General features: G+C 43.9%; 1 protein-coding gene across 1 annotated transcript in view; it reads right to left on the bottom strand.

The window, feature by feature from the left end:
• The window catches only part of MAP4 (microtubule associated protein 4), a 39,376-nt gene extending 24,872 nt beyond the window's left edge, over positions 1–14,504 (bottom strand). Inside the window, exon 1 of the mRNA XM_061474444.1 lies at positions 12,869–14,504. Within this exon, the coding sequence (XP_061330428.1) occupies positions 12,869–14,504 (1,636 nt within the window). The remainder of the gene's footprint in view (positions 1–12,868) is intronic.
• Positions 14,505–15,219: the final 715 nt, after the last annotated feature.

The raw sequence follows: 15,219 nt of genomic DNA, 5'->3' as shown, positions 1-15,219 counted from the left end.
CTGCAGCTAATCTGTATTTGGTCCTCTGTACCAGTTTTCTCCAGTGCATTTCAATAAACCTTTATATTCTCCCTCATTTAACTTTCTCAATTTATCTACAGCAATACCAGAAACAGCAATTGCTGCTGATGGTTCCCGTTTCTGAAGAACCGTCTGTTCATTCACTGCTCTCTGCTCCTCGGACCGGCTTTATTTTGAATCCTACCAGCCTGAAATCTCTCAGACATCAAGGTGACTTTCCATCCGTTAGAAGCTACCCTTCCTGTTCTGCCTGTTGTTGTTTTTTCAGCTAATTCAGCAGCAACATTAAACCTTTTGCTTGATGCCGGTATCACATAGTATCCACACAGCAATGTGAATCTGTCTGCTCAGGAAGCCTGAGGTGGCCCGCTCCAAAAAATTCAGCTTCCAAAATTTCAGGATTTAAACTCCAGCAGCTTCCATACTTATGAACTAATGACAACAAGAATTTAATGTCATTTCACCACCAAACTGTGTGGTGCGATTGACATGCTGGAGGGAAGGAATGCCATCCAGAGGGACCTGGACAGGCTGGAGAGGTGGAACAGCGTGAACCTCATGAAATTCAACAAGGCCACGGGCAAGGTCCTGCGTCTGAGTCAGAGCAATCCCACTGCTATGGAGGCAGGCTGAGAGAGCTGGGGTCGTTCAGCCTGGAGAAGAGAAGGCTTCAGGGAGAACATAGAGCAGCTTCCAGTGCCTAAAGGGGTTCATAAGAGAGGTGGAGAGGGGCTTTTGACAAGGGCAGGTAGGGACAGGACAAGGGGGAATGGCTTTAAACTGACAGAGGGGAGATTGAGATGAGATCTGAGGAAGAAGTTCTTCCCTGTGAGGGTGGTGAGGTCCTGGCACAGGTTGCCCAGAGAAGCTGTGGCTGCCCCATCCCTGGCAGTGATCAAGGCCAGGCTGGACAGGGCCTGGAGCAACCTGGTCTGGTGGAAGGTGTCCCTGCCCTTGGCAGGGGGTTGGAACTGGATGAGCTTTAAGATCCCTTCCAACCCAAACCATTCCAGGGCTCTATGATTCATGTTACTTAATTAAATACTGGCTACTATAGAAGAAATTTGAAGTGAATAAGTTCAACACCCAAAATTATCAGAGTACATACAGGTTCTACAAAACAATTTTAGTTTTTTTTTTAAATGTAAACCAGAAATGTAGCACGAGCAAGCTGATGGGGCTACACTGCAGGAGAGCACACATACAGGTTAAGCAATCTGTATCTGTAAATAATAATAATGATCAACCCAGGGGAGCTGGGTGGGAATTTGCCTACTCCAGGGGCCACAGGACCATAATTCAGATTCCACCTCTCATGGCCTCTGATATACCCAGGGTCCACAACCCTGAGCATAACCCAAAGGGATTGCAGAAGAATAATTTCGTTTTGTGCTGCCTCAATGTGAATAGCAACCCAATGTGCTCATCAGTACATTTGCTTTCATTCATCGTTTAATTATGAGGGCACTGTCTCCTATACAGAGCAGAGACCTGCCTGGGAAGATTTCCGAGTTACAGGGAATATTAGGAACAGCTGCCAAATCTTCATCAAATTTGTTCATTAGTCTGCAAGAATTATTTAAGAGACTTTTCAGTTTGCTTGTTTCTCCAAGCATGCTGACAAACCTCTGAAAGATATTTCAAAGATGTTTTGTTGGGAGCTCTAGCAGGGGCTGCTGCTCTGCCTGGAACAGGGCTCCTCCTCCAGCTGCCCTGCTCCTCATGGTGTTCGCTGATGGAGAAAATTCAGCTCAGCTGAGTCAGCACTTGAAACTGAATGACTCCCAGGGGAAAGGGGCTTGAAGGAGAGAGGAAGGACATTCCAATCTGGCATTTTCCATGGATAAACTCGAAGACCTGTGATCAGGTTCTTTCTCCCTGTTGCACTGTGTTGCCTGGTACACCCTTCCTCATCCTCAGCTTACCATTCATTACCCATCAAGTACGTTCTTAATAGTGGAAACCAAACTTTTTTGTACGTGTCAGCTCACAATGTTGTGAGGCACTAGTGCTTCATGACTTCCAAGAGGCCTGGAAGAAATTACTCATACCTTTAGCACACCAAACAAATGACCCCCCAGTAATAACTAAATCCACAAACTCCAGAATTTGTCTGAGGTTTTACAGACATCATTTATGAAAGAGAAACTTGATAGGTAGTGATTACATCTCCTTTAACAGCAATACCAAGCATCTTTCAGACCCACTCCAGCCAGCAGACGATGGTCAGGATTCCAGATGTGCTGAGAGGAGGAAGGACTCCCTTGGGCAGCCCAGCACTTCTCACATGAACAGTGAGCTTCCGTTACCCCGTATTTGTAACATCTAACTGCCTCTAGATGATTTTAAACAAAACACGCTAGTTCTGAGAAAAACAGTAATGACAACTATCCTGTGTATCAAAGATAATGGCAGTGTTTTCCTTGACCAAGTTCTCATCTGTCAGAGGAGTCTGACACTGCTGTGCGCAGGGTTGCTATCAGACAAGTGCCTTCTCATATAAAGATCTGCTCCAGTTCAGTGAAATTCACTGAAAAACCCCACTCCACAGAGTAAGCCCTCTTGCTGGCTGAAGCCTGAGGTGACTCCCTATCCTGCCCATGCTCAGTGGCCATCTCCCAGTTCTACCCAGGCTGTACCAATACCATCAGCTGCCTTCAAGCCACCTCCTCCAGGCTCCTGTGCAGGTGGAGCTGAACAAACCAAGACCTACACAAGTTGTAGGTGGCGGAAACCAACCTTTGGTACTTAACGTTTAGTTACTTGGTCCTCTACTGACTCCACATAGCTGTGCCTGAGCACTCACCACTGTGGTGCTAGCTTAGCCAGCCAAGCCCTCTTCAATGGCAGTTGCCAAGTTGTAGTAACACACAGCCAAGACCACTCACAGAAGCCACAGCACTGAAACTACGTTTGGTAAAGGCACACAAGAGCCAACAAGTCAAAAAGCATATTTTTAAAGTAAATGTCAGCAGAAATTAGGTATTTGCCATTGCTGGAGCAAGGACCTAGCAAACAAGACCACACGGTGCTCAGATAAAACTGATGTCCAAAGGAACAAGAGTCCTAATAAATAAGCAGTGGTGATTTTTCAAGATAAATAGTAAAAATGAGATTATCTGTGCCACAGGTGACACTCAAAAAGAAATAAGCTTCGGCTTCTTGTGATAAAGGGAACGACATTCTTCCTACCCATCTTAAAAGTTATGGAAAATGTAACTCTTACATTTGCCTTGCACAAGCAGAGTGAGACAAAAAACACTAATGAGGAAATTCATAATTCTGCCCCCAAGAGCCAAGTTTAAACACCATGATGCAAATAAAACATGTGGGGCCATCTCTGCAGCCATGGAGTAGGCATGTTCTCCTGAAAGGCAATTCATCCTGATTTGCAGGTATTAGCAGCCACTCATAAGTTATTTACACAACAGCCCTGGTGTCTGAGGAGGCTCTTAACATATTTTAGCCATAATCTCTTCTGTGCATTCTGCCACTCTCTTAGTGGTTACTAGCAGCAGGTGAGTTACGATTAAAAGAAACGTAATGTGATATAAAGCAATCAAAGTAGATGATGCAAGGGTTTTAAGAATACCTCTTGCCCCAAAAGAACAGACTGTAGAATATCTACCTTATCAAACATATAAAAGATCAAAATTAATGTTTAAATAACTATTATTTACTTAAAAAAACCCTACTTCCGTATCTGAAGAGTGAGTCTCTCTCCGAGGCTTTCCATGTAGCACTAACACAGCTCAACAGAACAACTTCCTAAGGAACCTTCAAGCCCAACTTACAACTACTTCAGACCCAACCCATTTCATCGCATCCACAGAAAACTTTCATCCACTAAACCAAAAGCTTTGATGTCAAAGTTTTTCCTCTGGTCATCCTTCCTCTAGGGAGACTTGGTCATTAGAAGGCGAGTAAGGGAGCAGTTCCCTTTCATATCAGAAGGATGTCCAGAATCTCCTTCCAAATGAATAAAAATGAGAACAGAGAGTTTTGTTGATTTTAAGCTCTGCTGTCTGAAAACTGCAGATGTCTTTTGAAAATGACCAAGGAATGAGACAAACAAAACTCAAGTGTTTTGATGGCGCTTTGCTGATGCTAAGTGGGGCTCTTCCTCAAAAGTGGAGAAAAAGCTGCTGAAGTCTGTTTGAAAACAGAACAGCTGGGCAACAGGAAACAAGAAACGCTCCGGTGAGGCTCCCCTGTAGTCCTGCATCCAGCTCTGGGGCCCCTCAACATAAGGACATGAAGCCGTTGGAGCGAGTTCAGGAGAAGCTACAAAAACACTCCAAGGGCTGAACCACCTCTAACTAACATCAAAAAGAAGACAGCAAACCTTGTAAATATTGAAAACTAAGACAATGTTTCATGCTTCTACCAGTGAACACATTACTCAAAATGCAATTATACCTATTGTGCAGGGTTATGGTGAGAATTCAGCAACCTGCCTGTATGGATATACCGAAGTGGTCAAGTGACATGGGATCACAGAGCAATGAAGGGCTCAAGGGGACCTTGGAGGTCACCAACACAACCTGCCACTCAAAGCATGTCCCAGCAGATCAGGCTGCCTGAAGTCATGGCCGGTGTAATTTCCAGATATTAGGAAAACCTTCCTCAGCGTGAGAGAGGTCAAACATGGGAAGAGTCCCAAAGAGACTGAGGGATCTCCATCCATGGAGACATTCGGACCTGGAAGGAACACACATGGCCCAAGAGCAACCTGATTTACTTACACATGGTTTTGAGTTGGGGGTTAAACCAGAGACCTCCAGAGCTCTGCTCCAGTCTGTGTGACTGTATTACAGCTATGCAGTGGAGGATGCCCACATGGTACATCATTAATCATATGGCTTTTTGAAGCCAAGTCCCAATTACGAATAACTACATACAGGTTTCCTAACCATAGGGAGAAAAAAACTCACCCCACTCTCCTCTCAAAACCATTCTCTCACCATCCTGTGACCTGCAGCCTAGGGACCACCCGCTCACTTGTCTGACAGCTTTTTAGCCCATATAATCATTTAACATTAGAACAGTAGAACAATGTAGGTTGAAGGGCTGTCTGGAGGTCATTTAACCCAATCCCCAACTTAAATTGTATCAGATTGTTGGGGGTTTTTTCAACCGTATTCTGAGCATCTCCGAGGATGAAATTCCATAGACTGAGGCTTCTCCTACAATATTTGATTAGTCTCCTGAGGGGGGGAGGAGGAAGGGATGAAGGAGGAATCACAATTCACAAATTCCTGGCACAACATGTTTTACAGCTTCACTGTAAATTGCTCACAGGTCACCCAGCATCGTTTGCTCTCATCTGCTGCTGCTATTTTCGTTTGATGACCCATATTCCGATACTGGAAAAACCAAATAGTCTTCTCTTGCACAACTTTCATGTCATTGACGACTTTATAGACAGTAATCACAACCATCTCCCTCTCCAAGTCCTCTTTCTTCAAAGCTAAAGAGTCTTGGCTCATTTGGCCATTCCCCAGATGAATTTCTCTAATATGATGCCTTTACTTACAATATTTTTAATTCAATTACAACCTTTATGAGGCAGAGGACAACATGCAGATTTACCCACCGTATTCAGAAGAAAGTGCATCATGGGTGTATAAATTGATATATTTTTTCCTAGTTTATTCTCCCTTTCTGAACTCCAAGAATTCCATTTGCTGAAGTAAAGCCACACAAAAATATCCTTATGACATTCACATCCTATAACATCCTTACAACAATGGCATTATTGCTCCTCATCTGAAAAGAGAAACAAACCGATCAGGGTTACAGCTCATGCGAGGTGTCGCTGAGCTGGAACTCGAGAGGAGAGCAAACACAGACCTTCAGTCTTTCAGATCCCTTTGCTATTCGTTTTGCTGGAGCAGCTCTCATGAAAGCTGATACTGTGTGTGAAAAAACAGACACTAAATCTGCAAAGCTTTACTGTTCGCCATTCCTTCCCTGAAGTAGTAAAATTAGGAAAAAGCACTCATAGAAACATACATGTGAGTACCCTTTTAAACTTAAACCACATTATTGTGTTGTTTTATAAATCAGGGAACTCAGAATAAGAGCTTATGTACATCTGCTTCTCAAATATCATCCAGCACCATATGCAAGAATAAGCGTTTCCAAAAATTCATTCGCCATGTCAAAAGGAGCAGGTGAAGACCCCATTATAACATATCTTAGGCTCATCTCAAAAGGCCAAAAGCAAGTATCTCTTTTCTGGTGCCTTAGTAAGTGAAAGCTAAAGTGAGAATAAAGGACAGCAGTAACTACATACTGTGCATCGGGAAGTTTTTTAATAATGTTACATCTTGTTTTCCTTTCTCCCCTTTATTGACTAGCTAAATGGGTATTTCACTGGGTACTGAGACTGTATCATAAAATTATGAATCGTAGAATGGTTTGGTAGGCATCTTAAAGCTCATCCAGTTCCAACCCCGTGCCACAGGCAGGGACACCTTCCACTAGACCAGATTGCTCCAAGCCCTGTCCAACCTGGCCTTGAACACTGCCAGGGATGGGGCAGCCACAGCTTCTCTGGGCAACCTGTGCCAGGACCTCACCACCCTCATGGGGAAGAACTTCTTCCTCAGATCTCATCTCAATCTCCCCTCTGTCAGTTTTAAAGCCATTCTGCTTTGTCCTGTCCCTACAGGCCTTTGCCAAAAGCCCCTCTCCACCTTTCTTACTGGCCCTTTTAGGCCCTGGAAGATGCTCCTTGAGGCCTCCCCGGAGCCTTCTCTTCTCCAGGCTGAACAAGCCCAGCTCTCTCAGCCTGTTTCCATGGCAGAGGTGCTCCAGCCCTCGGAGCATCTTTGTGGCCTCTGATGGACTTGCTCCAACAGCTCCACGTCCTTCTTGTATCACTTCAGTCCTCTCATCTCCTCTCTGTCCTGATTAGCAAGGTATTAGTTCCCACTGCATGGGGTCTGTATTTCACCTGCGTTGACCCTAGTCACTGATCCAGGCTCATTTACATGATTCAAAATGGAAAGAGACTGGCAGCTGCATCCAAACGTGCTTGTGAATGAGGCCAGGCGCTCATCTGCCATATCCCTAGCAAGGGATATTTATCAGGCTAAGCTGAACTAAAACATTATTCAATGAAACAGCTCCGTAATTCTCATAGGGATTGCAGTCATCAACTGAAAATCCATTAAGAGAAACAGATTAAGCAATGAGGCAATGACCATCTTTACTCTCCCTCTTTAAACACAAACAACCTTAGAAACAAAACCAGACGGTGTCAAATGCCTCTTTTGCCAGAAATGCTGCAGAGAGGCATAAGCTCACTCTTGTTTATCCATCATCACCCAGAAGGAACTACTTCATCACAAAAATCACCAAAGGACGCCTTTTTGTTTAAGGCTCTTTTAAGACAAAAGTATTCACCAATACAATAAATCTCAGTTTAAGCAGAAATACAGCCCTTACCTGCTTTCCCCTCTCCAGAAAAGGCTAAACGAAATGTCTCCTGCTTGACCCAAATATTGAATAGCTAAGGGTTTCTTTTTTAGCGCCAAATGTGACTCAATCAATGTGTACATTGCGACTTGTTATCAAGAACTGAAAAATAAAACATGTCCTCTTTGCCCCCATCTTGTAAACCTAGGCTGATTTGTTCAGACTCTATTTGTCATCCAGGAAGGAAATCCTAAATCAGAACTTATTCTTCTAGAATGACCCAAACTACTTGCCATGTTTACCTAACATGGCATGAACTGAAATCAAACAGCTATTTAGAGTAATTAACATACTCCACTTGGCTGTAATACTGTGCTAAAAATTTGATGCTGGATATAAAAAGAGCTAACAAACTCATGAGCTTTTCCCTTTTCATTGACAAAAGTAGAAACATTCATAAAAACAGCAAGAAGCTCCATTTTCCATCAATGCCTCTGACAAAGCAAGACACACAAGCACACCTCCCAGTCAAACCAAAACCATGAGCAAACCCACAGCATTAACTGAAGCCATCTTAGAATGGCTATTGAGTGGAGGGCAGGGAAGAAACACTGCCTGAAGTCCTATTTAAGTCTGTTCCTAAGGGTGGTCTGAACACTGATGAAGCCTCAGAGCATTTTCAGGTGGCTGCATAAGCTTGAGTACTGCTTGAGCCAGGTGACACCCAGGGTATTTTCAATATCTGAAGGAGTAAAACTGCTATACCATACTGTCCAAAATGCAAAATAATTACAATCACAATCCTGTCTCTGAACACTTAAGCATAAAGGTATTACCAGCGATCCAACTAATCCAATGTCAAATTCTTGCCTATCATCTGATATCAACAATTAGCCACACAGAAGCTGGTCTGAGCAGTCTTTCTAACCCTTTTATCAGCTGATCTATCAATGGCTTTGGACATGAAGCATGATATTTTATACACATTCAGACTATCTAGCATACCTTGAAGATCCACCGGTAGAAATTCCCGTTAAGTCCTTCCACCCTCAACACCTCAAGCTTGCAACATGAGTTTCCCGGGATGAGAAGCACATGGCCATAAACAACATCCCTGCACAAGACCAGCATGCGCTGCCCTCCACCTGTCTTCTGTTCCTACACGTCTCCTTGCTCTTCTCATCTCCCTCCTCAGAGAAAGGGGAAGAGGCAAGCTCTGGTGTTTGCTGTGAACCGCTGTTTTGAAGGCCATGTCCCCTGGACAGTCAGTTTTTGCAGCAGCACAGTGGGTGTTACAGAACAGGGAACCCACCTCTTTATGCAATGATTACAACACTTTCAACGTCAATTTTAAACACTCATTAGAAGCCCAATTTCATTTGGCGAGGAACCTTGTTAGCAGGGCACCATCCACACCGCTAACATTACCTGAACAAGTATTACCAGTTCATTATGAGGTAGCTGGACTGGTATTTCCTAATCCCGTAATTAACTTCAATCTCTGTAAACCTGAGGCCATAGGTTATCACAATCTAACATAATCATGTTAGAACTCTTGGATTCTGTATTCACCTAAACCACAAAGCGTTCTGCTGAAAAAAAACAAAACCCTGCAGGAGATTCAGAAGTTACAGCAGATTGCACACCTTGCGTATGGACTTATAAAGAAATAAGAGTCAGAAAACCAACACAATTTTCATGACTGAAGTGCTGAGGGTCAGGGAGGTGAGGGTCCCAGCTGAGCACTGTCCAGGGGAGCCTGGACTTCCTCATGTTTCAGAGCAGAAAATGTTTCAAGATGGATGAAATTCATGCAAATGAGAAAAGACAGAAGGTGAAGGCAGTGGTGAATGACATCGCTTATCTAAGGGATACCACTGGAGGGGACATATTAGGTACGTGCAATAAATCACACAACAGCTTATACACAACGGGAACATGAATCAAATCTATTGTTCTGTGCAAGAAACAACGTGATCGCTTGTTTTGGCAAGGATCTGTAGCAATTGCTGATGAAATAAGGGACCAGAATAAGTTCTGCAGCTCCTCTCTGATGAGGATTAATCTTCAGCCAGGATCTCCTCACTTACAGTAGCTGTCATATGCAAAAGATTTGAACAGGTGTGCCTTTTGGACAATTTTTCAGAATAAAATTAAACATGCCATCATACTAACACCCAATTATCTGCAAGGAAGAAATATTTTACGTACAACTGTAGGTTACCTTAACATAAAAAAATCTCCCAGAGTAGCAGGTGTTCAGCAAAAATACCCACAACCCTGGGTGGACAGGACCAAGAAAACCTACTTTTGGCAGAAATTGAGAGAGATGCCATTCAAATGATTAGAATCAGGTTGGCCAATTCTTTCACAAATTTTTAGGATGAAAGAAAGGTTCAAGTGACAAAAGTTGTTCCCCCAAACATAACCGCTAAGTTCAGAATGAGCACACAGAATAGGCAGAAAAATAGAGGAATTAACAAAGAGAAGGAAAAACCCGTTTTGGACACATCGCCGTCTGATTGGAGACCTGCACAGAGAATGCCACAATTGAAGCAGGGGAAGCTGATAAGGATATGCACGGGTAATTTATACCGTGACTAAAATGCAAAGGATAGATTTAGAATCAGTTCCATACTTACAGCCAAAGCTGCTTGTGTGCTTGAGTTACTTTTAGTACAACCGCCTCTTCTGCTTATTAACAGGGGAGAGGAAGCAAAAGCTCGTCACAGAGTTTGAAAGCATCCTACACCTGAGGAATTTTTGTCTGTTTTCCATTCCAAAAATTCTTTCTACCCTACATATATATCAAGCAAAGAGCACATTTAATAGTCTATTGCTATTTCTTCCAAGAGAGAATAAAACCAGAGCTTATTTCTTACCAACACAGTATCACAAACCCAACCTGACCCAATCAGCTGGCAATTTTGAAGAGAGTAAAAAAGGAGTACAACTATATTCTTGTCCCAGTTATTACCTATCAGTTCATACCCAGACCTATGGACCTGATCTTAAAGGTCTTTTCCAACCTAGCTGATTCTATGTTTGTATAGTTCTAAGGATGGCAAACCAGCTTTTAAAATAAAGATTGTGAGAGAGCAAAATTTTAGACTTAGATGCTGATAAAAACACACTTGGCAATATGAATTAGCCATCTGCAAAAACCAACCCAGCCAGATGACTCCAAGCATTCCTATCTTTCTGTGACCTTTACATTCCTGATGCTCAGCCCCTCTGGGGAAAACATGTCAATCCACTTTAGATTATGTTTTAAATGTTTTTTTCTGATTTAAAGACCCTAGGTATCTGTGTTTTAAAATGGTTGCATCTCGAGCTTGACCAATTTTGCTGGCCTAGCCAAACCTGATTTCCTAGTTGTCCAAATATTAACCTCTTTTCTAGTTTACCTTGTTACAAATAAATGTCAGTTGCAGAGCACAGGTCTGCAAACACCACCACCACAGAAATGCTGACATGAAAGGTGTGCACAAAACATAGAATAATAGAATCCTACAATGGTTTGGGTTGGAAGGCAACTTAAAGACCATTCAATTTCAACCCGCCTGCCGTGGTCAAGGACACCTTCCACTAGACCAGGTTGCTCAAAACCCCATCCAACCTGGTCTTACAGCCAGATACAGTACCTTTTCTTTTCCTGTTCCACATTTGCCAGCATCACTTTTACTGATGTCATGTTTGAGTACAAAATTGAGCACAGGTAATCGCAGAACTGCATGGGTCCTACTTGCACTCAAGCAGACACATCTCCAAGCATTCCCTCCACTGCACTTGCAGCCAGGAGCTCACTGCACTGCTTCGGTGACTATCAACAGGACAGCTGATGGCTCCTGCCTGCACAAAAGGACGACATCTCTGTTCAGGTTCTAAAGGCCCAATGTCTGCCACCAAAACTGACACTACTTCATCTCAAAACTGACAGAGTTCTTTAAAATCTGTATGCCAAGCAGACCATGAGGAACAAGGCAACACCAAGATCATAGAAAGGGAAGAAGGCAAGACATATCAGCACTTAGGAGTGGGGAGGTGTGCATCGCCAAAACCTTGTTTTGTGGATCTCTGACCGTGAGGCTTGGAAATAGAAGCATTTTAGAGGAATTATTAGAAAAGTAAGACTCTAATGAGACACAGAACATGATTCTGTTGCAAATGATCGCTGACAGCTGGAAGGATGGGTGATGAGAGCCCTGCATGAGCTGGGATAAAACCCGATGGACTGACCATTGGGTGTCACTAACACACTGCAAAAACAGTGTTATCACAGCACACAACCTTGGTTAGAGACTGCCTTTCCCTGCTCATTGCTGTGGAAAGCTCAGCTTCTCAACCCAAATACAGCCTCTTTTGGAGCTCTACCTGAAGGGTGCATCCCTCTACACACCTATCTGTCACTCTTTCCCTTCACACTGGGGTGTTAAAATTTCAAGTTTTATATTAGTTCACTAAAGGTTCAGCAAAGCAGCTGGATAGAAAACAACTCATCAATTGCAAAAATTCCCACACAAGTCTTTTGTCTTTATTCCCTGACACATTTTCTTTCCTCTTCCCATTCAAAGCTTTCATTAAAGCAGGCTACAAACAAAGCACACAGACCATCCTCGCACTCAAAATCTGGGAGAAAAGAGGCAGATTTATTGCTGACTGGAGCTGGCAAGAGGGACAGAGATGTTGTTCCAGGCTGGAGAACAAAGATTAACAACTCTTCTCACAGATTTTAAATCCGGGAAGCCTGACCTCATACATCACAACACTACCGAAACAACAAAACACTGCAAAATAAAACAAGCTGCTATTGACACTTAGCAATGGGAAAGGCTCCACTGTAACTGGGGTTTTGGGAGAGAGGGGACCAAAAGTAAGGGGGAAATTTCACTTTGAATTTCAGCACTGGAGCAATTAGGAAGAGCTTAACTACATGAATTGCTCTTGCTAGTCCCCTCAAACATAAATTCTAAAAGGTGCTGAAAGCTTAATGGAAAAGCCCAATTCACAGATCTTTTTGATGCAGACTGAAAGGTTTTAACTCGTTAACGCCCTTGATCTTGCAATACAGCCTGCAAATCAGAAGGGTACCTTTGCACGCATGAGGGAGTGGCAAGAAGGACCTATGTGGACCACTGTGGATGCTACAGATTTTAAAATGTGTTAGGTTTAGGATCCCAGCAAGCAATTAATAGCTGGTGCTGCAACAGAACCAGCCAGGCAATTATTTTTTTTCACGTTTCTCCTCCATTTTCATCCATATCAAAATATATCCTTTGTTCTAACTATCAGAACATGAACAATGTTGGTCTTTTCAGGTGTGCCGAGCCACCCACCCTCTGCCTGCAGCCTGTAAAGTCATTTAGGTGCTTCCTAGCTACTGTCTCCTCACTCTCCAGGGAGGTAAAAATTAGCAACATACCATCACGTGGTAAATCTCCTTGCTTGGGAGATGGAGAGCTCTGCACATTGCTGACCTCAATTTCTTTTCGTTCCAGTGGAGCAGTTTTGCTGGATTCCATCTCATTGCATTTGCTTTTCGGAGACTCAAACCCAGCAGCTCCATCAGCGGCATTTCTCTTCTCCTTCTTCACGGCCACCTCCTCCTCCCTCTCTTTGTCCTGGCTGCTGATTTCAGGGATTTGCTCCAGCTTGCTGTGATACAAGCTCGGGCTGCCCAGCTCTTTCTTGACCAAGTTGCTGCTGCTGTTCCACTCCTCTCGCTTCTTGGCAGCCGGCTCCTCTGCCGGGAGGGCCTGATGCTCCTTCACCACTAGGCTGGGCAGCCCTGCACGGCTCTGCTCGGCACCCAAGCTGCAGACAGATGTTTGCTCTTCTGACACGGTCATTGACCTTTTCATTGGAGCGCCCGGCTTTCTGGCTGTGGGGCTCGAGCACTGGGTCAGGCTGCTATTAGGAGAGAGCAGACCAGTAGCGACGTCTTCTCTAAGCACCGGCTCAGGGTATTTATCGGCCAGGTTAAGGGTTAGGGGCACGGACAAGTGAGAGGACTCTGACATTGCACGCCTCATTGCCTTCCTTTGGTGGGCAGCCCGGTTCAGAAAATTGCCATCGTCTGCACAGCTCAGCTTGTCTTCCATCTCTTCCTCCATTTCAGTGGTATTATTAAAGTAACTACTTTTGGAGTCATCTTGTGCAAGCTCTACAGTAGTAGTTGGAGGTTCTGGCTTAGGTACTGTTGAGGAAGAAGAAAATCCACTCTGCACATAGTTGTCATTAACCACCCCAATTACACAATAGCTGGGGGCTCCATCTTTCTTCACGGTTGCTTCTTTAGATCCCAAATCGTTAGGCAGGATAGGATGGAAATTTGGATTCCAGACACTGATTTCCTGCTCCTTCATGTATTTGCTGGGATCACTTTCTGACACCGACACGCTGGGCAGGTTTGGATCTGGCTGGCATTTGCTCTCCATTCCAGCCTTACTGACAGCTTTCTCCTGATCGGTGATGGCTTCATTTTTACCCAGCCCAGGACCAGCTTTTTCAGCTCCTGCCTGTCCCACATGAAAATCTGTAGTTTTAGGGTTTGCAAAGTTCCCTTCAGCAGAAGGAAACGTTTCCGAAATCAAAGACCAGCTCTCAAGGTGACCTGCAGCTGCCTGATATTTTTTGCCTTGCACCTCAATTTCTCTTTTGTCTTTCTGAGCTATTTTTAGCTCTTTGTCTAGTTTTCCTTCAAAGAAGCAGAGCTTGTCCTCATCGGTGAAACCGGCGTTTTTAACGAGCCCATCCTTAATCGGTCCCGAGTTCACATTCAAGCCAATCTCATTCAGCTTCCCCTCAGTCCTCTGCCATTCGAATTCAGTTTTGCCGAAGTCTTTCGGGGACTCCATGCAGTGGAAGGCTTCCGAGAAGCTTTCCGTGTTCTTGCCTTTACACAGCTGGCTGTATTCGGAGAGTGATGCGGGCTGCTTGTTGGAGAGAGACATTTCCGAGCGCTTCGCTTCCTCCCGCGGCTGTAACACCAGCTCGGAGTGAGCCGAGCTCGCAGGCTGCTGGCGCTGGTGACGACACACCATGCCCCCTGTATTCATGACAAACCTCCTTCCTCCCCACCCCCTGCCTGCTGCACGCCTTCATTTAGTGGATTCAGCCACTACTTCAAATGGAAATGTCAGGTTTTATCCTTTTGTAAAAAATGAAGAGGAATAAATACATTCCTGTAACAGAAATCCCCATCTCTGGCTCATCTCAGGGAAATGACATTTCTGTGAGCAGCATCTCTTAGGCTGTTACATATTTTGGGAAATATTGGTATCTCCTTTTTCTGTCAAACTGCATTACGATCAGTGCGTTTATAACTACTAATTCCTGCTGATCAACCTCCCTCTGAAGAAGACTTAGGATCTGAGGTCAGCAATTTTCCTCTCCTTAAGGAAAAACAAGGCACAGACCCCCAAAACAAACCCAGCCTCAAACAGCACAGAGCAGAATGACCTCTTTCAGAACAAGGGCTTTGTTTTCCGTGAATTTTAATATATTCTTTCTGAGTCAACAGTGATCACAAGCATTGCTGTAATGAGGATTTCACAACTCAGAAACCATATTGCTCATATAAGCCAGTGGACAAAGCTGAAAAGGATGAAATGGGATGGATGGGTCAGGAGAGGGTCTGTAATCTTAAATACTGTAAAATTAATTTTTAATTATATTTTTTTAATATGAACATATCTTAACCGTATCTTTGAGCTGCATTTTTTCTGTTGCACTTCATTTACACTAGCATTTCACATCTTGCGTTGATCTATT

Source organism: Pezoporus flaviventris, unplaced genomic scaffold (assembly GCF_033815535.1).
Source record: "Pezoporus flaviventris isolate CSIRO_AGI_PZ_B2104156 unplaced genomic scaffold, CSIRO_AGI_Pfla_v1 ptg000079l, whole genome shotgun sequence".
Taxonomy (NCBI): domain Eukaryota; kingdom Metazoa; phylum Chordata; class Aves; order Psittaciformes; family Psittacidae; genus Pezoporus; species Pezoporus flaviventris.
Note: the sequence above shows the minus strand (reverse complement) of the source record. Positions and strands in the feature narration are given on the sequence as shown.